This window comes from Pezoporus occidentalis, unplaced genomic scaffold (genome assembly GCF_034315485.1).
Source record: "Pezoporus occidentalis ecotype Australia unplaced genomic scaffold, CSIRO_AGI_Poc_V1 ctg63, whole genome shotgun sequence".
NCBI classification, from domain to species: domain Eukaryota; kingdom Metazoa; phylum Chordata; class Aves; order Psittaciformes; family Psittacidae; genus Pezoporus; species Pezoporus occidentalis.
In genome coordinates, this window is record NW_026915977.1 from 5,874,140 (window position 1) to 5,900,656 (window position 26,517).

Below are 26,517 nucleotides of genomic sequence, written 5' to 3' on the forward strand. Positions count from 1 at the left end.
TCAAAATTACCATTTTAGGTGTCTGAATTGGTGCAACACAAAAATAGTGTTAATTTTTAAATTTGTTGTCACTTTCCCAGGTTACAGAAGTGAATTTGAACAACATGTTGTGCCCAGCCGTCTCAGATCCTTTTTATGGGCGCTGGTATCGAATTTGGGCATCTGGACACCAGACTGTCATGACCATGACTCATGGGAAGCTTGTAATCCTACTGTTTTACAGTGCTGTCCCCATCTTTAAGTGTAGCATGGACTTGCTTAGACTCCCAGCTAAGAAAATAGACTGAAATGTCTCCTCACATAGTAGTACATACAGGAAGCAGATATACTGGAAAACAAAGAGGAGGGATGAGAGGACAATGGGTTTATACTTCTCCCCACAGTTTATTGCCTCAGAAACACCTCTATAACCAAGTGAGGTTTTTTTAACTGCTGTTTCTCACTGCCTATTGCCAATGGCAAAATTAGTGGCCTTATTCTGGAAAAGGTTCATGTTTTATACCTTTTGTGTAGATTACAGTAGAATCTTACTAAGCCACCGTTGAAAATGAGGCCAGGATCTGTCCACATTCCAGCAAAGACAGTGGCAGTGCTACCTCGTTTTGACTTACTTTCCATTAAATATAAGTACACTTATAGCATAGGAAATTAAGCAGCACTCTAGTGACGTGAACAGAACACATATTGATATGCATCATCTTGGCTTAACTCTTAGCACTTGGAAGTTGCAAAATGATCACAGTGGAACGGTGTACACTTGATCTCCCAGTCATAAGTGCAAAACAGGGAGGTTCCACTATATTTCTTTAAGCTGGTTGAAAATATTGGGGAACAATAACTCATTCAAAAAAAAGTTTTTTGATTGACTATTGAATTTCTAAGCTGCTGTGGATGAATATCTGTCTGGCTGAGTCCCATCAGGTCTTGATGCTTTGGAGATGCTTTTATTTGAGTGAATGGAAAAACACCATGTTGAAACAGTTTCAAAAGACCATGTTACGTATAAATTAAGTTACGTGAGATATTTCATCCACTGTTCTGACCTGACTTTGAACAAAATCTTGGGTTTTTCACTTTGCTTGGACAGGAGGAGTGGAGATACAAAGTCCAATGTTAACTTCAGAGTTTTCTTTTTTTTTGATTTACTAGCTTTTGAAACATTCCTCCTCTGTGTTCTGCGCTGATCCTCACTCAGTAGAGTGGTTAGGGAAGAAAAAATGAAACAATGTTCTCTCTCCACACCTCTAATACATTCTTTATACTGATTTCAAAATACAGACATAAAGAGGAACTTCAAATCAGTGCAGGCCTCTACTGAGAAGAAAGCGTTCCAGTTTACTAGTATGACTGAATCTTCCTGTCAACATGTCTTTTGGAGAACAGGATGTAGATAGAATGATAAATAGTAAGCTGTGTGTACTTGTTCAGATTTTCCAAGGCTAGAGGAGAAACTGTTGGGCAGAAAGATGGGAAACCTTAAGTGTGTTTCTCCTGCTGGTTAATTGTGAGCCTCTTATGCAGACTGTTGTATTTCAGGCCTGCAGGAATTTTGTTGTACAGAAGTTTGTTGCAATTTATAGATTCATTGTGTTGTCAAAGCTGTGACTTGTAAGATAAAACCATCATACCTCCTTCAGCTGGGTCACCTGAAGAGATATTTGATATATTGTGAAGTTAAGGTACAGTCATTTATACCTCAAGAAGGAAAAGCAAGAATGAGAAGTGGTTGGCTTTTTTTTGTTGTTGTGTTTTTTCCTTTCTCCTTAAATGTTTCATGGTGAGGGAACAAATGGCAACTTCAGACATTTTTACTCCATGTGATTAAAGAAGAGGACAAATCAAAGATCTACTGTCCTACATTCTAATTTACAAACTCGTTTCTGGCTTTCTTCCATGCCTTGCAGTGTATATGTATACATCACAAATACACTGTACTCTCCCAACATGAGACCGTGTGACACATGCCCAGACTACCCATGAAACACGTATAGCTTGGCTTAGTTATGCAGACTGTATGGCTCCTTGTGTTTTTAATCAGAATTCAGAAAGCAAAGCACCCGAAAACAACTACCAGCATTCAGAGTTACCTGTCAGTTGTTGAGCTTTCAAATGTCTAAGTACACAATGAATTAAATTATGTAGTAGTCCCACTGCTGCCTCAGTAAAGCGGGGCTTGTGTTGTTTGTGGATTGGGGCCTAAAGAAGGAATCTGTTGGTACTGAAGGCCTGAATCTGTGGAGTCAGCTCTGTCACTGACTGAGCTGCTAAAGTGATAGAAGTTCTTGCTGTTTATTTCAGCAGATTCAGTATTTCCTGATGAAATACAGGGTGTTGCTGGGAGATGCCGAGATGCACAGTGCATGTCCCCAGTATACTTCATGAAATAGCTGAATGAAACATACAGTGATTCTTCCCTCCCCACAGTTACTGTCAAGTGTATGATGGCTTATTTATTTACTTAAGAATTTGGCAAAATGCCTTGTGTTGGATTCAGTCCTGTTGAGAAGGAATGTTTTGGTATCACAGTAGAATGATTTTAGCCACATTCTGCAAATGGTTTTTAGCATTATTGTTTGCTTAACATTTGTTTTTAAGAATTTACCTTGTTTTAAATATTTTCTTCAGAATATTGTAGCTTCTGGAAAAAATTCCTGTGGAAAGTAGCAGCTTTTTTTTTTTTTTAACTCAACATTTCCTCTCTATATTCATATGCTTCAGGACATTCTAAACAATTATGAAACAGCTGCTGTTTACCACCACTGACTGCCTCTGGTCAATGAAGACTGCAGAAGCATTTAAATAAGCTCAGGTGCCTTGCTCAGTGCAGGCTGTTTGCTTGGAATGCAAAGTATGAGCTCTTCTGACTGACTGAAATTCAGTAGCAGGAATGGTAATGGAATACAGCTGACAGGAGGGAAATCACTGGGGCATTTTGGATGAAAGGATTCTTGGTGTAGTTGTACCACTTGTGCCATTTGACTTTGACAGCAGAGCCACTGTAAGTGGTTGTTCCTGCCTTCCTCCCACTCTGTACCACAGATGTCTCTTTCAGTCTCTGTGCTGTGCCACTTGCTTTTCTTCCTTATGCTGGTCCAGTTGTTTTGAGTCGCACTCGAAACTTCAGGCATAATTTCACAGCATGGAGTGTGCTGACAAAACTGCTCATCAGAGCCAATGGGACACTTGCATTTCCACTCCAGACCATACCAGTGTAGGTTCTGGAGCTTGTAAAATTCTTCTGTACCAATTTAAGTTGTTTAAATGCTTAACTGAACACAATAATTCAGCAGAAAGCTAGAGAGATAATCCGATTTCTACACTTAGCAAGAATTTTAGAAGTATTTGAGCTGCTATAAAAGAGTTGAATGGTGCAAGTGGAGTCAGGCAGGAGGGAAGGCAGTAGAACCTTCACCTCTTTGACAGTCAGCTGTTGCTTTTTTGCTTGTACAACATCAGTGAAGCTGGCTGAGTTAGAGCAGAATCATTTAGGTTGGAAAGGACCTTTATGAACACTGAGTTCAACCATAAACTTTACACGGCCAAGTCCATCACTAAGCCATGCCTCTACATGCCACATCTACGTATCTGTTAAATTCTTCCAAGGATGGTGACCCAGCCGTTTCCATGGGCAGCCTGTTCCAATGCTTGACAACCATTTTGCTGAAGAAATTTTCCCTGTTATTCAATCTAAGCCTCCCCTGGCACAACTTGAGGCCATTTCCTTTTGACCTATGGCTTGTTACTTGGGAGAAGAGACATCTACCTCATTACACCTGCTTTTTAAGTAGTTGTAGAGAGTGAGCTTCCTTTGCTCCAGGCTAAACAACCCCAGCTCCCTCGGCAGCTCCTCAGAAGACTTGTGCTCCAGATCCTTCTCCAGCTTTATTGTTCTTCTTCACTCTAGCACCTCAATGTCTTTCCTGTAGTAAGAGGCCCAAAAGTGAAGTTATTCTCTCCCTTTCCTTGCCCCTTTTTGAATGCTTTTCAAACTTAGTATTTCATTTTAATTTATGATATGGTGCCAGAAAAGATTGTATCAGCATAGCTGAAAGACAAGCTTCACAGAGAGTGAAGAATGGGTCAGAATGGGAGCAGAAAGAGAATGAACTTCTGAAGCAAGCCAATGTCCTGGAGCTTCACATCCTATATTCCTCAGCTGTCTCTGGTGTCTGTTTGCAATATGCATCAGACAGAATTTTTCAACATGCAGGATATTGGTTTGAATGGGAAGTAGAATACTTTATCTCCAGAGGGGTTATTTATCCTCTTCCCTGGCAGAGGCTGATTTTCTTTTCCCAGAATGGTTTATTTTATATGGATGATCTCTTTGGTTGCTTTTATGCTTATGTATGCTGGAAATTAAAGAGCAAAACTCTACTGCTGTTGTTGAAAGCTAATTGGCATTCTCTCCTGGGGTATTCTGTACACTATGTATGTCAAGATAATTTAAAGCTGTTGCCCAACACCTGATGATGAGCTTTTTCCATAGCAGCAGTGCAGTGTACAATTGGAAGGGTCCTCCCTGGTCAAATGTTCCAAAATCTTTTGTCAGAGTGCTAACAATTATGAAAATATGAGCAATAGCTATGGGGCAGAGCAGAAGGTGGACCACAGAGCCAGACAGACTTTTCCTTTCAGCAGAAGCTTAAGCTTACTATAAAACCTCACCACTAGCAACTCTGGCACCGCACCAGAACCAATTCTTGTGTGGTGCCAATGCCTTGACTTCACAGAGAAGTTGGTATGTATTGAGGTGTCTAAACACAGCCCTCTACTCTCTTAATTTTTGGTATTGTAGGCACTTCATATTTAAGAACTAAGGAGTGATGAAATGACTCTTTCTGCCAGTGAACGACTGTTTCAGTTTGCCTCCAAAAGTACACATAAATGAAGCATTATCAACTACAATAAATTTGTTCACTGATGGGTTGATTTATGCAGCCTTACAGTAAGTAGCCCAGAAAAGTCAAATTTCTGCACCCACCATAACATCTGGCCATTCACCTGTGAATGCTGAGGTTGTTGTGCCAAGGCTTTAGCTGTCCAGGATACATGCGGTGCTGTTCTTCAAGGATTCAGACACTGTTCGCAGTGTTTGAGCTCCATCTGTTTATTTAACATTCTCCTGTTTAAGCACCAAAGAAGAATTTGCATCTTGTTCCTTTCAAAGGGTTAAAATTAACAGCTCTTGAGCATGCTTGTATAAATCAATGAAAAGCCACAGTCTATAAACACAACTTGGTTTTGGTTCAGTTTCTTGGGGCTTGATACATGCTGCTTATAAGCAAAGGCTCCTTGTGCTTAAGCAGATGCTGCCTTGCTGAAGTTAGAAGACAAGAAAAGTCACTCCATTTGCATACCTTGAGATTCTAGAGTACCTCATTGTAGATTTATCCATCTGTTTCTGGCCATGATCAGGGTTTTGATATTTCTGTATATTTGATATCATTTTGTAAAGCCCAGTGGTATTTTTCTTTCTGGAACGGCTATCTGCAACTGTTAAATTACTGTACTTTTAAGTCTTGCATATAAACCCCAGGCATCTGTTTTCTATGCGTCTATAGCTGATGGAAAATATAAATGCGCTGGTTTTCTCAGTGTTGCCGTTGTTCACTAGAGGTGGATTCTTAGGAATTATGTTAGTCCTATTAGTTAACAAAGCTCTGAAAAGGCCAAAACCCAGGAAGAGGATGTATGTCAGCCCTGTTAGGAGGCAAAATGTTTCTGTGGGCAGACAAGTCAACTCTCATGTTTTCATTTTTACAGTGACAAGATTCATAAGAAACCTGTTGATTTTTGTGATCTTGTACTTAAAGTGATATTGCTGTAAATCTGTCTCGCAGCTTTTAGTGTAACTTAGTCAAAGCCAAACTGGTTTTTAAATGATTTTATTTTTCTTCAGGGCCAATTTTGTACTTTTTTTAACTTATTTCTGCATTTACTGAGTCATTCTCTCAGTGCTGCAGAGGACGCAGCAGGCAGAACAGTGAGTATACCCACACCACTCTCACCAACCAGGCTGTGCTGGGGAGCGGGGCTCGGGCACTGCCCTGAAGCACAAAGCAGTCTTGGGAAGCTTGCAGTTCTAGTTCTGGAACTCTTTAGTTTAAACACGGCATTATCCAGGCACAGAATGGTATGGCAAGGGTGAGGATGGATGTGGAGAGGCTCAACTGCCACGTATGCTGTTAGTTCTGAATAATTTGTAAGAGTGTTATAAATTTTGTAAACTTTTTAATGTGCTAAAACTTGGTTATGAGGTAACATTTACAAATAAGGGGTAATTTGTGTACTTGGTTTTATATTTTGGTCTGACGGTATTTTTTGTTGTTGTGCCCCGAGCCCAGATTACTGGGCAAATAGTTGTTAAACCTTTGAATTAAAACAAATAAATGCATTTTAATGGATATTGTATGGTTTTGTTATTCTAATCGTGACAGGCATTGAGCCTGTCTTGCTTAAGACTTCTTGAAACTAGATAAGAAAACCAAATTGACTTCGCACTTCAGGTTGTAATATTAACAGAGTCATGAAGGGATTTTATTATTAGATAGCTAATCATCAAATAAGGTAAGAATATGGATTCTCCTGTCTTAAGCAGTCTGTACTACTAAATGTGGTCTACTTTGTGCATAGCAGTTCCTGTGAGAACAACGATTACCAGGATTCCTGGAAGTTTTAAGCATTTAAGTATGACCCATGCCTTTTACCTGTCAATCCACACAAGCCAAGCTTGAGTTTACTGGCAGACCTCACTGTAGGGCATTAATCCTTTAATCAGTGTTTAAATATCCCCTGTCCATGACTTCCAAGTAAAGAGCTCAGGAAACAGTATCACAGTATGATGATACTTTCTTTATGCTTTCTCTGCTGTTCTTCCCACAACCTTGGCAGTTTCTTTTAGTTCCTGTTCCATGTCACTTTAGTAGAAGATTGTAGAACATGTACAGAACTCTTTAGCTCAAAGCTTTGTTCTGAAAGCTCTTATAATTCAGGTACTCAGCCTCATACCATTGATGAGGGCAAACTAATTTTATGCACTTCTGAAATTTTTCTGGCTGTAGTTTAAAAATACACTTAAATAGACTGCAATGATGTGACCTAGTAAATCTCAGTCAAGCAAGTTATTTTCTTGTGTAAGATTCCTGGCAAATACTGTTCCTGTAAGAAGAACATACTGGATGTGCCGCTTCTATTATATGTGCATTGTAAAAGTTTGACGTTCTTATGCAGCTGGGGATCTGAACCAATTCTCCAGCTTCATTTCTCTTGAGCAGTATAAAGACTGATACAACAGCTTAAGTAGAAATCTAGTGTGAAGTGCTTTATGGAAACCTGGGATGAACTAAGCAAGCAATTTCCTTTTTCAGGCACTGCTAATTGTCCTCTGCATCGCTCTTTAGCTAATCATAAGTCAGCCTTTCATTGTTTAATACCAACATGTGTAAGAATAAGCAAGTTCCCACCCCTGAAACATCATTAGTACTCAGTACTATTTTACTGGTTTGCTTTTTATAGCATGATAACTACAGAGCTGGCTGAAGTAGCAATGAAGAGTAGGAAAATTTGGTAGGAAACTTTAACTAGCTGTACTTCTCAGTGGAATGGGATTTTTTGGTATGGTTTACCCAATTTGGACTAATGATACTGTCACAGATGAGTGTTTTAGGTGCTTGAAGAATCACTGTCAAAGGTATTAGCAAAAGCTGAGAGTTTGTCTGTGCAACCATGCTACTCCTCCTGTGTAAGATGTATTCTTACATTGGTGAGCAGGTAGGTTTAATTGCAGAAATACTAGCCTGCATTGGTAGTTCCACTTGTTTGAGAGAATATGATGGACTGAACAGCACTTGTTGTTGGCCTGTATATTTGATGGCAAAAAGTCCAATTTTAGGAATTTGAGGGGATAGAGATTTTCTTTTACAGTCACTGCGGATGGCAAGTGAGCAGCAGTGGATGTTGTACTAGGCTCGGGAATGTATATTTTCAATTTAAATGATAGTCCTATGTCCTTATGAGTCCAGAAGCAGGTTACAAAACCACACTGAAGTAAGGTAAAATTGTACCAATAGGCCAGTCTTTCAGAGGTGCAGAGTTTTGTATCTTCAGTGTCTAATGTGATGTTGTGCACAGAATTCTCAGTTGCCATCTCATTGGTAGAGCCATTGATCACCCAACATCCTATTTTAGTATCTTTCCCTGCTATTCTCCAAAGACAGGGAACTTCATCTTTGTCCCAGCTCCATTCATTTTCAAGTGTACTTTGTTCTGTGCATGACCATGGTGGAAAGATTCAAATGTCCTCTGTTCGAGTATGTTCTCGTCCTTCTGATCTACTTAACACGAGTTTGAGACCATGGCTCCTCCAGGGGTTTTTCAGTGAGACTTGAGTATTTGAAGTGGGGATTGCTGCTGTTGTGATAGGCTTAGTGATTCCGAGAGATTGTTCCTAGTGTTGCATTGTGTCCCTTTACACTGTTCCATCTGCATGATGTTTTGATGTCATAATGTCCCTTCACTGTGTTCTGTATTGAGCAGTGACTTACATTATAGCATTTTCTATATGGCATGTAAGAGTTACTGTGAATAGTCATGACATTTTATCTGTCCTTTATCAATGGGTGGTCGGGTTTCACAAGTATGTTTGTGTCTCATTTCCTGATTGATAACTGAATGGAGAAAGGTGGGCATCTGTGGGAAAGCAAGTGGTGCCTAAACCTTCAACAGCAGTAGGATGATGTGTTTTGCTTTCACCTTGGAAGAGGCTGCAAGACAAAAAGGTAAACCCAACTGGATTTGGTGGGGTTTTCTTGACACATTACCACATTAGAAAGAAGGAAAAATCCACTGTGCACTAATTCTGTGGTTTGCACCATTGTTACCAATAGCTTCCCAAGCGAGTGGGCCACCAAGCTTAGTTATCAAAGGCATAGTTCCAATTTGTGGTGAATTTACTATAACAGCTTTTCCTGGTTGTAATGCTATTGGATATTTCCTTCGTTAACAGGTAGAGCATCGGGTTCAGCTTTTGCAAAGACAGTTTGGCTCAAGGGCTCCCAGTGGGCCCATCCTGATTATTCTCTTGGTGAAGTACTTTGGAAAGTCAAGTATCCCATTTGGCCTTGCATGGCTTAAAGCTCTTTTTGGATAAGCTATTATCTCTTTTACCATCCCATTTGACTGGAGGTAATAAGGGACATGGAATACCCACTGAATTTCTTCTTGCGCATTCTTGTACCTCCTTGCATGACAGATGTGAGCCATTATCACTTTGGATGGTTTCAGGACTAGGGAGAAGGTTTTATTCTGTACCTTCCCAAGTAAAAGCATATTTCTTTTTATCCTCCTCGCAGGGGCAGTAAAGAACATACCCTTTACATCTAGCATTGCTATCCATGGGTATGCAGCTGCTTGTAGTGTGGCTGTTGGCATTGTGGTACTAGGTACTACAGCTGTTATTGGAGCTGGGTTGGCATTTGAGTGTCAGTAATCAATTGTTAGTCACCATCTCCCATCTGGTTTTCATACTGTGGATTATACGGGGAGTGGGTTCTGGATATCATCTGTCCTTTCTCCAAATAAGCTCTGATTTTGGAAATTCCATTCTGTGCTGCAGCAGAACCCGGCTATTGGAATCAGGGAGTGCAGGTCCTGCATGGAGTACCGGGCACTGTAGCTGACCTGTGTCAGGATTAGGGTTGACATTTGAACTCAAGGGGCATATGCTGCCCTCCAACAGGTGCCAGGCTCAAAACATCAAACCCCCAAATATTTTCATTGTAATCTTTAACTGCAAAGCCACTAGACAACATGTGCTTCTCATGCGCTTCTCATGCCCATGAGCCACAAATTAACCAACTTTTGTGGTTTGGCAAGTAACACTTGCTCCATTCATTCCAGTGATTTTCACCTTTTGCCATCTGGGTCGTACACCCGGCTTCCAGGCCTCCTGTTGCGTTAGTACTGATATCTGTGCCCCCACATCAATTAGAAATGCCAGCAATTGTTGCTAAAAAGCAAGTGGAATCAATGGGCCTATACACCTAATCCCTCCTCATGTTCTGTATGTCTTGATTTCATCCCATTTTGCAATTAAGTAGGGTTTAAGAATTGCCAGGGCTCCTCTAAGTAGGGGCGTTAGTTAGCACTGCATCATCAATTGCAGTTGATATTGGGATATTACTGGATTCCCATTTATGCATAGCTGGTATGAAGGCAGCTTTTGTGATGGCTGTAGAGAGCTCTTGACTATGATCTCTCTGCATAGTCAAGAGAGTCAGTCTGGGGATTGTGCAGGGTTCACCTTGCTCCATGGCATCTTTTCCCCCAGCCCAATAAGCTATCCTGCTAGTGACAGGGTGGGATCCATTTGCAGGGTCAGGTCCTAAATTTAAGACAACTCCTGGACCCCAAAAGCCATTTGCGCCATCAGCACTCAGGCAGACTTACCACAAAACCTGTTCCAGTTTCAGCTGTTTCCAGTCTCCTGCCATGTTTTAACTGCAGTTTGCCAGTTGTAACAGATCCCAGGGAGTGACTGGTACAGTTTATTGCGGAGCACCACCCCGAGGTCCTTCAGATTGTTGTTTTACTGATGGGTCTGGCTTCATACTAGGGGGATTTGAGGGAATCAAAGAATCATCTTCCCCCAGTTCACCCCTGTTGCAGTTACCCCATGTGTTTCCATCCAGTTCTTCAGGGGATACAATGAATTTTCTGATGTGTACAATGGCTGTGGATTTGGAAGCCCACGTAAGCACCATCTTGACCTTTTCTGCCATCTTTTTTCTCCTTTTCTTTCTGTAACTGTTTCTGCAGCTGCTCTGTTTTCAGAGACACCAATAATGCAGCTGCCTTTCTGCCTTCTGTTTCCTCTCACAGATCTTGTTTCTCTCTACCATGCTTTTTCCTGTCCTGATGGGTGGCATATTGGCAGGTACCTAACATTTTGCAAGGGGCTGCTTTTCCATCCTTTATATGGCCCCTGTTCTTACACAGCTTTCTAATCATGCCACTTACCACAAGCCCATTCTTCTGAGAACCTGGGAGTCGAACTCACTCCCTGCTTTCACAAGTAATCAGTGATACCATTTGCCATCCTGCTGACTACACCCGTCTATGGCAAATGAGTGGTTTAAATGACTTTAGAAATCACCATCAAAGGGATTAGCAAAAGTGGTTTTAATATGAATTCATAAAAGTGCCTAAAGTTTTATAGCAAGGTTCACTCTATTACTTACATGGATGAAATACACAAAGGAAAATCAAGTTAGAATCGAGATGAATAATCTACCCAGAGACCAAAGATGCAAAAAGGTAAGGGAGACTCTCCCATTGAGTCACAAGGTTCAGAGCGGATCCCCTTGCTTTCTAAACTCCTGATGGAGCTTGGGTTTGGCTAGGTCTAATCTTAGTCTCAAACAACAGTTTATATCCAAGGGAATAAACTATATAGATTTCATTAGTATTGATTCAGCATGCTGTCAGCAACTTACCAAGGCTCTGTGCAAGTACGGGGTCTTCTCTCTGCCGTGGGTAAGGAAGGATCTCTCACTCTCAGATAAAGATTCTCAGGCCTTAAGAGGCATCCCAGCCCCAAGGGAGATGGCTGCCATGCAGCCAGGCTGCCTGGCAGGGGGAGCTCAGAGGAGGCTACTTACACTGTCGTGTTCATGGGATAGAGTGGATGGCTCATAGTCAAACTGCATACGATGGGAAAGGTAAGTGTGAGACTCCATGTAACTTACTTTGTTCCTAGGCGAATGACTCTTGGAAAACCACCCGCTACCCATGTGCTGATCGCATGATTGGTGTTCCAAGCTCACATGCACAAATGCTCACTGTGTCACTCTGCTCCTTGGTGGGTTTTCTAGAGGAATTCTTGGCCTGGCTGCTGCTCAGGCCTTTATCTCCTTCAGAGCCTGTACCAAACTACTGCTGGTTTGGTTAAGGGGTCAAGCACATCTGTCACAGATATCAGATCTGTGTGATAGTAAACAACAGTGGAAGCTATTCACTTAGGCAGGTTTTCCCTTCAGAGGTTTGTTTTTTGATCTTCTAGTAATGGCTGCATCAAGCTTCAATGAAGGTTACATTTATTTTTTTGGTTTGTTTTCAAAGACTTTGCATATATAGACAGGAGATCTGTTAATTCTGAATTAGTCAAAAGCATACAAAACCACTTTTAAATGAGATTTGATTTCCAGGGAGATGTTAAAGCATTTCTTGCTTTGTCTCAGGAATTACCCTACAGAGGAAACATGCTCCCTTTAACTCAGACTCAAGTGTCTGTCAGTGCACTTAAGAGTGTGGCTCAGGGAACAAAATTCTCCAAGTCAGTTTTACCTGTCTGGGTATTTCACTTCGTCATCAGCTGGACTGTGGTTTTGTTGCTTCACAGGAACACTTCTTCCCCTCTCAAATACACCATCTCCTTGGTATCAGCACAGCACTTGTGTGGATGGGGAAAAGACTCCCTGGCCCTCCACACTTTGCAGAAACCCCTTACGTCAGTGCAAACTCTATGCTATAATGTTTGTCCATAAAATCTGGTCAACATTCCAGTCTGCACATCAGTTAGATATGACATGCAAGGTAAAGAGATCCCTCCTGGCAAAGCAAGCCAGGGTACTTTTAAATAAATCACACCTACTACTGTAGGAGCAATATCAGGAAAGTGTATTGAAATTATTTTAGGCGATACTTCAAGATGTTCTTTGAATTCTGTTGAATAATGTTGCTGCAAGTAGTGTAGGACACGTACTGGTTACACCAGTGTAACTAGTTCTACAACCAAGTTTTGCTTCAAAAGGTTGAACCCACTTCCCCCTCTCAGAGGGTAAGGAGCCCACGACTGGACAAAATCCTACACTTAAAGTCAGACATAAAAAGTACAAAACTGAACTGATATAAATACTGATCAATATCCTGCTATAAACAGTGATATAACTGACAAAAAACCTGATTTAACTTGGAGTGTTTAGTTACTCACTTCCGAATTAGACTGAAAGCTTGCAGGCACCAGTCTACAGGCTGTCCCTAGAGCAGGTAAAATGGAAGGACACTGGAAAAATCTCCCAACACACACATCACTGGCCTTGAACACTCACACTCAGTGCAAACGCTTCAGTAAAAACCTGACCAAGCCACACAGTAAAGCAGAGAAACAGAACAAGAAATGATGATTCTTTTTCCTTATTTATTGGGTAAATGATTTAAAAGGTAATAACAATAGTGTTAAAACTACTACAATATCTTTCCACAGCCATATCTCACAGACCCACAGATAACCTTCTAGATTTTTTTTTTCTTTTTCCTCATTTTCCTCTTTTTAAGCCGTACTTAATATTAAAATGCCCATTTCAACAGTTTCTTCACACTAATAGCAATTAAATGTGGAAGGAAGAAGGATCTAGTTATAAAGGAAGGGGGTTCAGGTAATCTGTGATATTATTGTAATCAATCAAGTTACTAAGGAAGGAAGGAAAAGATGAGGCCTTACAAGCTACTCCAGGTAGCTCTAAGCCCATTATGTCACCATTGCATTAAAGATAACTCAAGATGCTGGTGAACAATTTAAAGTAATCTTTTTTTTTTCTTTGTAACATATAAAACACTAAAATAACTTAGAAACTAGATCCAAATATCCTGAAAAGAATCAACTTTGATATACAAAAACAGTCATAAGTTGTTACAAAAGTTCCAAACAAAAGTTTGTTTTCTCAGTGCGTTTATGTACCAGCACAATTACTGGGTCCAGAGCAAAGAAAGAGGTTTTTCTTCTTTATTTTCTTCAACAGTAATAAAAAACGAGGAAAACATCTCTTTGTATAGAAAGAATCATTGCTGGTCTTCAGAATAAATGTAACCAGAAACCCTTAAATCTGAGAGGCACACTTTGGGTTTCTCTTTTTATTTTTTATCTTTTTTTTTTTTTAACTTTTTTTTTCTTTTTTTTAACATAAAAGGAAAGTCACCAGTTTATTTCAGTGGAGGAGCTATTCAGGCTCCCCAAAGAAACTGAATTCCATTAACATCACTAGCAAAAATCAGTTAGAAACTGTACAAAAATAAAAAAGTTAACACATTTAATCCTGCAGGACTTTAGTAAGGACTGGAAGGCAGGCTTTAGGAGCAGCATTTGGGCATGGCTGGAGGCTTCTTTGGTTCGATCTAACACACATAAGAGATGTAACCTACTCCAGACAATGACTTTAAAAACCTGCACAGTTGAAGACAAGTAAAGAGGTCCGTATACAAACACCAGGTGTGCAAATGGATTCGTCTGCCTTGATTTCATAGCGTATCTGAGGTCAGAGCTTTAGTGTGCCCTCCCCTGCTGTGATCAGCATTGGGGTTGAGATGGTGAGAAGTCAGTGCTACAGCAGGCCAGGCAGAAGGAAGGCCACTTGGAGCATGACTAAATAATAGCTGCATTTCAAGTCTATGGTTTTGTTGTCTAACTCAGTTTACAGAAGAGGGGTTCAGGACATTATGCAAAAGAATTAAAAAAAACCCCAACAATCTCTGTAATGGAATAAGGCAAACTGAGTAGTGTAAAAAAAATTAACATTCCAACTTAAAATTAATTCAGCTACTTGGTTGTACCTTAACTTCTGATCAAGTACCCAAATTAAAGACAACGAAAACGATTGTAAAATCTGTATCTAGAATCAGCAATACATAAATGGGTACTAAACATAACTACGAGGGACTGACACTGGTGGAAGCAACTGTTGATCAGCTTTAAGCAAACAGACCTATTCTGTCCCAGTGCACGTCACAGTGAACTGCACATTTTGTACAAACAAACCCACAATTACACATAAACAATCCGTAGCGTTTTCAGCACTTGCATGCTGAGGAGGTAGGTGCCCTAGAAACACTGTAGATATAGACTGATTATTCCAATCCTTCCCAAAAAATAGCATACAATCTGATTGACCACAGGCTCTGTAACAGTTTTTAATCAGTGATACAAAACTCTGGTCCAGAAGGGTCTGGCATGAACTCATTTCAAAAGCACACCTTTACAGTTTGTATAACACCCTTTTAACTAGATTTGTAAGCAACAGCTACTAAGAGATAGACAAAAATGCATTGTGCATTATGCTGTATACAAAAAGGAGACAAAACTATCCTTTTTTCCCCCAAGCCATGGTGGGAAGTATTGCTGACCTTGTCCTTAAAACCCTGCAGGATTGTTTATTCATCAGTATATCATTATTACACTGGTAAGAAATTCTGTATAACATCTGCATATATCGAAGAGCTTTTAAAAAATCTGATATGATTTTAGATCCGCATGACCAGTCACGTGACCTTCTTGAGGTTGATTAGCACCTTTCATACATATATATTTCTATATATAATAGAGCTTCTTTAAAAACTTCTAACAAGGAGCTCAGGCTGAAGCATGAGCTGTAACGAGATGACAGGTAAAGATGGGCTTGGATGACTTGTTTTTTGCAGCAGAATGATTCAGTTTGTGCTCAGTTTCCCTATAAGGGTAAGAAAAAAAAAACCCAAACCAACACAACTCTTGTCAGGTAGCCACTTGTTGACAATTTCCACTTGAAGACTAAGCCATTGACAAGTGTTCCCCAAGTAGAAACAAGATAACAGTATCATCCAAAATAGCCTCTGTATAAACATCTATGAATTTTTGCATCTTTTGGCTGGCATCTCTTGGCTCCTGAAATTTCAGGCCCTCTGCTTATAAATTAAGGCATCACAACTGAAAATGTTAATATTTGGACATCAGATGCTGTGGATGAAGGAATACCAAAGACCTTCTACAAGAACCTCCATAGAAATTAAGTAGCAAAGCTAACCTCACCTAAGGGATAAGCGGAATTTAGCCATATCTGGTTTTGAAACCCCATTGAAACCTTTTTTTACTATTAGTCTGATTTTTCTTTTTAAACAACTGAATTTTAATTGATTTTATCTACTGAATTTTATATATCTGTATATTTACAAACATTCATTATTCAAAATAACTGGAATTTCTGCTTACTGTGGATTATTCACGCATATTAGGAAGGTCTTTTCTGTAATAGATGGCATGTGTTGTCCCCTAGAACATGCACTGAGCTACAGCAGGTATCGGGGTTCTGCAGGCACATGAGAGGAGCTAGCCCCTATCACATACTGGCCTTGCAATACACCACACATACCTTTTACTAAATCCTATTTTTACAGCAGGAAAAAGTTCCAATCCGTTCTCTTTCTTCTACTGTGTGGAGGGGAATCTGAATTATTACACAGTACTTTCAGCTCTCAAGTACTATTCCTGTAATAGATGAAAACATGTAAAATTATGACATACTTGTCCTGTGCTCTTTTTTTTTCGTTTTCAAACAATAGTTAACTTTATCTAACTATTCATGACTTGAAAAAACTCAACAAGTTCAAAAGCAGAACAAAACAGGGATTTTTATTTTCCAAAATAGGTTTGCTATAGAAATAAAAAAACCTCACTTAAAAAAAAATCCCCAAAAACCTGACACCAGAGCAGACTGAACACAGTTTGCTACAATATCTGGTGTGTTTGCTATATTTTTTCTAAGAATTTTATATATAAGTATATAGTTATGTCATAGACAAAGGCACTAAAATCTAAATCCATTTTCTTACTAATATGACATCTGCTACTCACCAACCTGTTTTTATGTACTCACCAACCTGTTTTTAAACACTCCTAATTTGAGATCATCAGAAAGGCATCATCTCATTACAAATGCATCATCATGACTAGTCTTGACAGGGCTGGATTGCCTGCCATTCCCAGCACAGGGTGGGACACAAAGGAACCTGGTGGCCAACTGGATTATGTTGTGCCCTATCAATTCAACCCCTTGATTGGGAAAATGCTGCCATGTTTAATGTCACCTCTTAATGTACACCTAATTGCTTCTCTTCATCCAAAAAAGCATTCTGGATGTCAGCCTTAACATTCTGGCTGCATGTGCTGGATCTGGAGATCATGTATATAGCTACATGTATACTCTTTACTGTGGGGGTGAACTATTGTACATAAAACATTATTAAGAACGTTATGAAAATGCAATTCATTGTCTAGTAGAATACCTGAATCTGATATGTTTCATTCCCTGTCATACCTACTAATGCAAAAGCCATGAATGCCTTTTTGCTAAGCAAAGCATCCCTAACAGTAATCCTTAAGCTCTTCCTTCCATCCACAGTCACAGAAAGCCTTGATTGATATAATTCAATGTTAATGAAGTAGAAATTTAAAATTTCATAAAAAACCCAAGGGCTATATAGGCTGCAAAAAAATCTGCAGTGACTCAGTAATAAAAAAAGTATGGGATCTTTGTAGTAATGCAGTTTTCCCTCCCGTTGCCATGATGGGCTTAACCAACTGAGAAGCCTCAACATGGCAACGGAAACTATCATCATAAAATGGTACAGTAATAGAGATAGCTAGACCAAGAAGGGGCAGGGTCTCCTGGGAAGAGGTCTGCAGAGAGGTCCAGTGACTGGTCATGCGGCTCAGTGTCAGGAATAATGGTTGTATGGTGGAAGGGGGTGCCCAATACCATTTTGGAAGTGATGATGCTGACGATGGGCAAGGTACTCTGTATAGCTCATCGTCATCTTCTCACTACGGTACCTAGAAAAGAGCAAAGAAGCAAATTCAAGAACTGTTACCAGGAAGCTGTAAGTAACACTAAAAATACTGTCCCAATGGTATGTGCAATGCTAACAACTCTGTACTTCTGATGGTAGAAATAAGACTAACTGCAGTTGCACAAGGGCAGGGAGGGAACCACCGTGGTTGTCAGGGTCATTCTTGAATCACACCACAAAGTGCTTATGGAAGACATTTTGAGTGAACAGAACTGTTAAAAATTGTTGCCTACTATGTTGCTCGGAGTAGAGGGAATAGAAACTCATGATGTTTTATTGAGTATGTCCCGCATCTTCAGACAGCTCTTTACATAAACCCTGGGAGAAAATCTGTAAACAACTGCTACAGATTTTGGGGCTGTTTTTAAACTATCAGTGTGTAGTGTCTGCCAAATCCTGCTTTTAAAATAATCCCAGCTTCATTAAATAGTTAAATTCTTTTTAAACTAGAATCATACAGTCTATCTCAAGTTAGAAGAGACCCATCAGGATCACTGAGTCAAACTCTGTGCTCCTCACAGGATTACCTAACACTAAACCATATGACCAAGAGCATTGTCCAGACACTTCTTGACATCTCGAGAGGCTTGGTGCCCTGACCCCTTCCTTGGGAACCTGTTCCAGTGACCAATCATCCTCTCAGTGAAGAACCTTTTCCTAACGTCCACTCTGAACTTCCCCTGATGCAGCCTCATTCCATTTCCTCACGTCCTATCACTGGTCACCAGAGACATCAGCACCTCCCCTCCTCTGCCCACCCTGAGGAAGTCGTAGACCACAATGAGGTCACCCCTCAGCCTTCTCCAGGCTGAACAAACCAAATGACCTCAGCTGCTGCTCACAAGTCTTGCCCCTCGATGCCTTTCACCATTGCGGTGTCCTCCTCTAGATACAATCTAACAGTCTGATATCCTTCTTACACTGAAGTACCCAAAACTGCCCACAGTACTCAAGGTGCAGTGTAGAGTGGGACAATGACCTACTTTAACTGGCTAGCAATGCTGTGCTTCTTGTATCCCAGGACACGGTCGGCCCTTTGGGCTGCCAGGGCAAACTGTTGACTCCTGTTCAACTTGCCAGCAACCCAAACCCACAGATCTCTTTCTGCGGGGCTGCTCTCCAGCCTCTCATCCCCAGTTTGTATGTATAACCAGGATTACCCCATCCCAGGGGGAGAACCCTGCACGTGCTCTTGTTAAAGTTCATACAGTTGGTGATCCCCAGCTCTCCAGATCTCTCTGTGAGGCCTTTCCATCCTCAAGGAGTCCACAGCTCCTCCCAGTTAAGTAAGACTGGCCACCAGCCTGATGTTACCCCCTTTACTACACCTCTTTGAGCCTGACCCATCAGTCAGTTGTTCACCCAGCATAGGATGGATTTGTGTAGCTGTGTGCTGCACATTTTGTCCAGAAGGATACTGTGAGACAGTATCAAAAGCTTTGCTAAAATAAAACCCCCACATCTCGCCTTGGTCAACTAGATGGGTGACCTTGGCATAAAAGGAGATTACGTTGGTTAAGCAGGACTCCTCCCTCCTGAACCCGTGCTGCCTGTGATCAATGCCTACATTGTCTCTGAAGTGCTTTTCAATAGCTCCCAAAATAACCTTCTCCATAATTTTAGCAGGCACTGAAGCGAGACTGACAGGCCTGTAATTACCAGGGTCTTCTTACTCTTCCTGAAAATGGGACATTCTCCAGCTTTCAGCTGACCTCTCCAAGACTCCCAAGACCATTGAAAAATAATGGAGTGAGGTCCTGCAATACCATCAGCCAGCTCTATGCAACTAAAACCAGAATTCGGGCCCTGACAACAAGTATTTTGGACAGACTTGCATCAGTATTGACAAGGACCATATCGCCACGTTTACACTTATCTGCAGAAGCATAAAATCTACATAAAACCAACACTATTCCACATTTCCACGAATTTCACTTAGAAAGACCTTTCATAAGAGATCTGGCAGATGAGGTTTGGTGAATTCAGCTGCAGTGATTTAAAATACTGCCACCTCTCCTTTCTGTCATGTTTTTCTTCTGCAGTTGCTCTGGTTGTTCTCTTTGTTCTCTTTCTTTTTTTTTCGGAAAAAAACCACAACAGATGGCCCAACCACTTGCACTCGCAACCCAACACAAAGTTACAACTACTGTGGAGATACCACCTGCAGCGATGAAGGTGGCAAACGCATTTGCTTCTGTCACGTCTCTGCCAGAAGAGCAGAGCAGAACACCAGAACACCTTAGACAGGCAGTTTTGTGCTTCAGAGCACCAAAGTTTACTCCGTGTTTACTCCAGTGTTTGGTACTGATGTACTAATGTAACAAAACTGGTCCTTGCTTAGAGATCAGCTGTGGCTTTTCTGGAGTTGACAAGTAACCTGGTGAATGAAACCCCCACCAGTGAAACTCAACTGTAAGCTCAGCAGTTACTGAAGTTAGTTGTAAGTGGGTCAAAGTAGGCCAAAGGCAGCCTGGCTGGAATCACATCTTATGTGAGCAGATGGAAGAGAAAATGCAGTTCCTGTCCTTATGCATTTCAGACCCCCAGAATTGGTACATTTCATTCAGCTCCACTTTTTTTTAGTTATCTTCAAAACATGTCCAGAACTACTGGGTATGAGCCTGAAGTGAAGATAGTTAGAATTAGACTAGTTTTGATCAGCTTTATTCACACAGGAGATCTGCTTTAATTCATGGTTGAAAAGGAAGTTAAAGGCACTTACTCCACTTTTCCATGCTTTACTATGCGACTAGAAGTTGTTAACATGAGGCTCTGAAAAAGGCTGTCTGAATGCTGGGAAATGGTTACTATTTTAAAACTGCTGTTCAGAATACATCAGCAGAAGCAGAGTTTTTAAATAAATAAAATAGCCAAAGAAAAACATTCTTAACATTTAAAATTATGCTCTATTCCACTTCATCAGGCCAGTGATTTTGATGGAAGTTTGGATATTGTGAACTCAAATATCTCAACATGGGGGTTTTGATGCTCTGGGATTTTTTTGAGGTGGCGGTGGTGGGTTTGGGGGGGGGGTTTGCTTGTTCTGTGCTCACATCCCATTGCTCCAAACAAAATCATACAGCTAGAAGAATGCGTTGTGTAATGCAGAACATTTGTTTCTAGTAAAACATATTCCTTATTTACTGAGGTATAGAGAGATTGTAACTTAAGAACTACAGCACGGTTACCCTTGCCCTCAGCTATCTCTGTATATCCATTTTGAACAGAAGATATGTAGACATACAGCTGAATAGTAAAAGGGGACTGGGGTTCTGCATTTGGAGATTTAGCTGGACTCTGTAATAGCTAGCTAGAGTTTAGCAGTCATTTTATACCACAAACTTATACTAATCTACAGTTTCAGAGGTGTTCCTACAGACGTTTACTCCTCTACCCTTCACCATGTAACTACAATACTATGAGGCAGAATATCTGCTGCTAATTCTAAATATTCTGGCTCCCAGCCATTACAAAACCCTCAAGAACATATTTATTAAATTAGCAAGATCAAAACACACTCATGTGCAAGAGTGACAGAGTAGGAAATGAAACATTAATGTCTTCATTCCTGAGAATACTGACACAGTTTAAGCAGTAACTGGCTCTCGGATCAGGTACCTAGCTGGCACACCATCTGCTCAAACACAAATGGACAATGCCAAGTAATCCTTGTTCCCAACAACAGCCCCTGAACATCCATTACAGCCAATGACCAAACTGGACAAAGCGAGAGCTAATGTGCTAGTAAGATTTTTCAGTTATGAAACAAAATATGCAGGTACCCTGATGTGTGTGTGGCCTGATACTTAACAACAGCCTTTTCCTTCTTCCTTAATGCCACTAATTCCTATGCAAGGAACAGATACTCTCAGAAGTCCACACTGCTATTGTGAAAAGAAACAAATCATTAATAATATATACGGGAAAGCTTACTATTAACATCTGAAATGAGCACTTGCCAATGAACACATCACAGTACTACAAAAACAGGACTTATCTGTGGTCTCCCCCGATGCATACCTGGTTAGCTTTATTGTTTTCCTGAATTCATTAGTAATCGGAGCCTTGTAGCCTCCTTTCCTCAATAAGGAATCTATGGTTTGAATGTGGTCCCATCCTGTTGGATTTGACAGTAGTAAAACTTAGTAAGAAATACAGCAATAAGAATAGATGTTGCAAAAATACAGACAGTACATAGAGTTACTGATAATTAAAGTGCTCTGCTGACATTCTGTATCAAACATAGAACATTCTTCCCTCCTTAGAACAGCTAAAGGAGTTGGTTACACACAGTTTACTCTACAAACAGGAGACATCTCTGTCTTGTAGTTGTAATATATTAACGGTGGACCCACTATATCCAGGTGTCTTAGACTAGGGCAGGATACAAAATTAAACCTTTCTGCAATGTTCAGGTACAATAATGTATCACAATTACTTTATAAATACCTAGGATAGCATCAAAAACTAAATTTCTGTATAAAATTTAAAAGAATTATTAGCTGAGCTTGTGCAGAGAATTTGAGGTGAGACTTATTCATAAATATAACAACTTTACAGTGATACATCTGATTTCAGAACTACTGTATTACGTTGTAGGTGTCTGGGTAATTAAAAAAGTGATGGTTTAAAACCTCAGTCATCACTGTTCTCAATAACATTTTCATGCTATTCATAACCCCTATTTATTGATTTTAAAAGCCTAATATTTTCAGTAGCTGTCTGACATGTTATTTCCAAAAGATGCAATTAGATTAGTCACATTGTTACATTAAAATAAAGGTAGTTTGGGGTACATAAAAAAATACAAATGAGTAGTTGTGGGTGCTGTAAGTCAGATTGCAGTGCACGGTCTGCTAAAGCTATCTAGAAATTTAAACACACCCCACCCCACCAAATCCCTGAATTTAAAAAAAGCAGCTTGGAAAGCCTCTAAATTTTTAAGTGACTATTTGGAAACAGAATTATCAATTAAAGATGATCCTCACTAAAGGTATGATCCTATTCCTTAGTAGACCAATTCAAATATAAAAAGGCTAAAAAAACCCCACCCCAAAACCCAACAACAATGCAAAATGTACAAGATAGAGAGATGCTGTCAAGCCTGGAAGAAAATCTCCATAGTGGTCATAGTCAGCTGCTTAGTCCAAATGATTACTGTTCCACAAAATCTACTACAGGTTTTAATTCACAAAATTAATTCTGTGCCTCTATAAAAAGGGCCTTTAACAACATTAATGAAAGCAATTCCCTTCCATCCATCAGAAAACCTGGGAAGCCAGTGCTCATAAAAGGTATGAAGAACTAGCAGAAAGTACCTGTAACTGAATAAAAAGACCCAACACTTTTCATTGCAAATTTTGGAAGAGCTCAGCTGTAAGTTAAATATACATCCCATGACTTAACAGAGATTTTGCATGTCACCAATATCACAGCTAACAACTATGAAAACTGGCAGCTTTTAACAACTGGGAAGTTGGTTGACAGCATGTACCACCCCTCCATATTTTATTTCCTACAGCTATGCTGCATTTATGACTAGTTTTAAAACAGCTACAGGTTACTGAATCCCTGCAAGGGGGACTGACACAGGCATGTAATCGGCATTTTATATAAGAGTCTTCTTACAATTAAATATTGCTCCATCATCTGACATCAGTGCAAGGTCAAATATTGCATTTTAGATTTATATGTATGTTTAAATTCTTCACCAGATCATATGAAATAAAGTGCAACAATGACCTTGCTCCTTTGCAACCTCCGGTAAGTAGGTGGCGGTGCGTTTTGATCCTTTTTCATTGATGAATTCTATTCTAATGCCATGTACACCCACCTGCAAGAAATCGGCAGCTTTATTAGTACACTGAAAGAAAAAAAGATACAAGAGATTTCTATCATGACAAAACCAAAACGTGAACCTTCCAGTGGCTAACACCGTTCTGTGAGGAGTTTCAGGACGTGGCACTGAAGCAAATGTCATCTTTTTGAAAGGTATTCACCTTCCAGCCTCGTGAGTTCTGCAGTGGCACAAATAAGCTCCTCGGCTCCCCACCACAGAGCTTCATTTCTGGTCTGAAGGAAAGCAGCTGAGATGCAGAAGTCGTTCTGTCTCCCTCTGACTCGGTCAGCAATGCTGTTGCTGAGAAAATCCCCTGGTCACCAGATAAAATCTGCAGGCAACCACAGCGCTGGCAAATCTGAAGATGCTTCAGTTTTCAAAGTAATCAATTTTGTTCAAAGTAACAACTGAACAATGAAAGATCTGTCACACTGCGAACTCCAGCCTGGAGTCTTCCAAATTTCTGCCAATGTATGATGCATTTTAAAGTATTCAGCTTCAGATTCCTATTTCCTTGTATGAGAAAATACCAGGATGGAAATCAAAATTACTAGTATCAAGGAGTTAGATGTAGATAAAGTTGAACTTCCAAGAACAATAAAAGAGGCTTGGCACCTTTGCAGGGCACTGTTTAAGCACCCAGTTTTCCAGGTGCAATAGTTCTCTTGAGAGCACTTGGACCAGGCAGCCACAAAAGACATACATTCCAGTGCCAGTGAGGTTTCAGTTGCTTTGAGTTCTGTGCATAAACACACAGCATTAGCAGACAGACATTTTCATGCCCACATAATTGTTAATTCCATTTAAATCCAAAGTTCCCAATCTTGTATGTGAAAATGAACAGTTTATGTCTCAAAGGGTATTGGGTTACTTGGTATGGCACTTATTTGATATGCTGTAAGTTTTTCCAATGACAATCTATTTTACTGTAACTGCCTGACAGAAAACAAAATCAGGAGTATTGAGAGAGCTCTACCACTTGCTCAGTTAACATATTTGCTTATATTAAGAGTTTATTTTTTATCTTTATCTAAGACACAAGGGGGGGGGAACAGGGGTGGGGTGTGGCTGGCCATGGCCTCAACAATTTCTCCCCATGAACTTCACATTGCTTAAATAGGAAAAATTACTTGGAGACTAACAAATTTAATTCACTGCAAATTTCAACACAGCGTTTCATTACCAAATACTCCTAAACCTAACTTTCATAATGGGGGTATATAATCACTACAGATCTTATCTGTATACTTGGATGATGTAATTAGGAACCCAAAGGGCCTGAAAGTAAAATGAAGCAGTGTTAGAAGCTGAAATGAGCCTACCGAGTTTATTCCAAGAACAGAGTAAGCTTTTGCAGCTGGTGATTTTCTGTCTATATTCAGTTGCCTAAGCACTAACATCAAGTATTTTCAGGTTTTGCACACCTTCAAAACCTGCAAAATATTAGATCCTAATTCTACACAACTGTTCTGCATAGTAGTGGTAGTGTAGTACTCATGAGAAACTAAGCAGAAACACTAGTGATGTATTAAGTACGACCCAACATTCAAGCAGTAGGAATTGCACTGGACTGGATGTTTCCCATTAACGATTTTAATGGACTTTTAGGCTCATGTCTGTAGAAGAGAAAGAGTAGAACAGAATTAATAAGGCAATGCAACTGCACCCACAATTTCTTTGGTTGGGAAGATCTTGCAGCATTCTGTGAAGCAGGAATTCCAACTGTGTAGCTAAGCAGTACTCTTAGTCCAATACAAATGGCTTTTCATTGTTTATCTCCAGTTAATCAAAACCAGGCCTGAGCTAAACAAATGGAAAGCCACACACAAACAAAATAAGGATGATCCACGCTAAGACCGGCACGGGCACAGTCAGGAATTTGACTTCCTCAGGGAACCAACGTTCCTGTATTGATGAGCACCCTTGTGAAATTTCCTAAAGTACTCCTCTCAAAGGTGGAAGGTAAGGGCTAAGTACCTGTTTGGAAGGCATCAGCTGCAGGACAGCCCTTACTGCCAGCACACCAGTTAAACAGCGACAAACCCTGTGCCTGCCTCCCAGTTCTACCAGTAAAAGCATTTACCTAACCACAGGATGAACCAGGTCAGGCTGTTCTGGGTTATGGCTGATCCTCCTACGTACTTACGGTTTGTCATCTCAGTCTCTGAACAGCAGCAAGCTATAAACATTTCCAAATAAAAGGCTGGCTTGACAGGACAAGGGGTGATGGCTTTAAACTGACAAGAGGGGAGACTGAGATGAGCTCTTAGGCAGAAGCTCTTCCCTGTGAGGGTGCTGAGGCGCTGGCACAGGGTGCCCAGAGAAGCTGTGGCTGCCCCATCCCTGGCAGTGTTCAAGGCCAGGTTGGACACAGGGGCTTGGAGCGAGCTGCTCTAGTGGAAGGGGTCCCTGCCCGTGGCAGGGGTTGGAGCTGGATGAGCTTTAAGGTCCCTTCCAACACAAACCAGGCTGGGAATCTGTAACTTGCAAGGTATTCCTTTTGATTCTACATAACACAGTAACTTTCCCCTTTATTTACCTAACTAGTACTGTGGAAATAGCTGCATACAAACTTGCCTGGAGATGGAGCAGTTCAAAGCGATTATTGCTACTTATTAGAAGCTGACCCCACTTTTTATTAGCTGAATTCTACAGCTTTTTAACCCCACGTTTGTAGCAAATATTCTGGCTTCTTTCTGATCATCCTTAGTAGGGCTTAAATATGACATGCTGATTTAACAAAGGAGGCTAAAGACTACTCAGGAGATACGCTCTCCACTTGATGGCAGGCATTCTTTTTTAAATGCATCATTTATTTACGTACATGGAATCACTGAGTATCATCCAAAGAGAATAAAATACTGAGATCAAGACTCTTTCTTCTAAAGAATACAAGCTGCAGGAGTTGCTGGTGCCACTGCACTTTTAAGAAGGAAAGAATTTCCACAACCCTTAAACGTACTAACTTCGTAACAATGAAAAGCCACCTTTCGGTCAACACCTCAGTTTGCTACAACTGTTTA

The 26,517-nt window shown here is 40.4% G+C and overlaps 2 protein-coding genes across 12 annotated transcripts in view; one reads left to right on the top strand and one right to left on the bottom strand.

Moving 5' to 3' along the window:
• The window catches only part of TMEM164 (transmembrane protein 164), a 39,681-nt gene extending 33,274 nt beyond the window's left edge, over positions 1-6,407 (top strand). For all 5 annotated transcript variants that reach the window (XM_062640198.1, XM_062640196.1, XM_062640197.1 and 2 more), the window contains one exon: positions 81-6,407. In XM_062640198.1, coding sequence (XP_062496182.1) covers positions 81-287 — 207 coding nt within the window. In that variant the 3' untranslated portion in view covers positions 288-6,407. The remainder of the gene's footprint in view (positions 1-80) is intronic.
• Positions 6,408-13,187: 6,780 nt separating this feature from the next.
• AMMECR1 (AMMECR nuclear protein 1) overlaps positions 13,188-26,517 on the bottom strand; it is a 100,108-nt gene continuing 86,778 nt past the window's right edge. For 3 of the 7 annotated variants that reach the window (XM_062640193.1, XM_062640192.1, XM_062640190.1), the window contains 3 exons: positions 23,398-23,488; positions 21,676-21,772; positions 13,188-17,638 (listed from right to left, as the gene is read on the bottom strand). In XM_062640193.1, coding sequence (XP_062496177.1) covers positions 17,524-17,638; positions 21,676-21,772; positions 23,398-23,488 — 303 coding nt within the window. In that variant the 3' untranslated portion in view covers positions 13,188-17,523. Of the gene's footprint in view, positions 17,639-21,675; positions 21,773-23,283; positions 23,489-26,517 lie in introns of all 7 variants that reach the window. The other 4 variants (XR_009968816.1, XR_009968815.1, XM_062640188.1 and 1 more) reach the window with 4 other exon arrangements.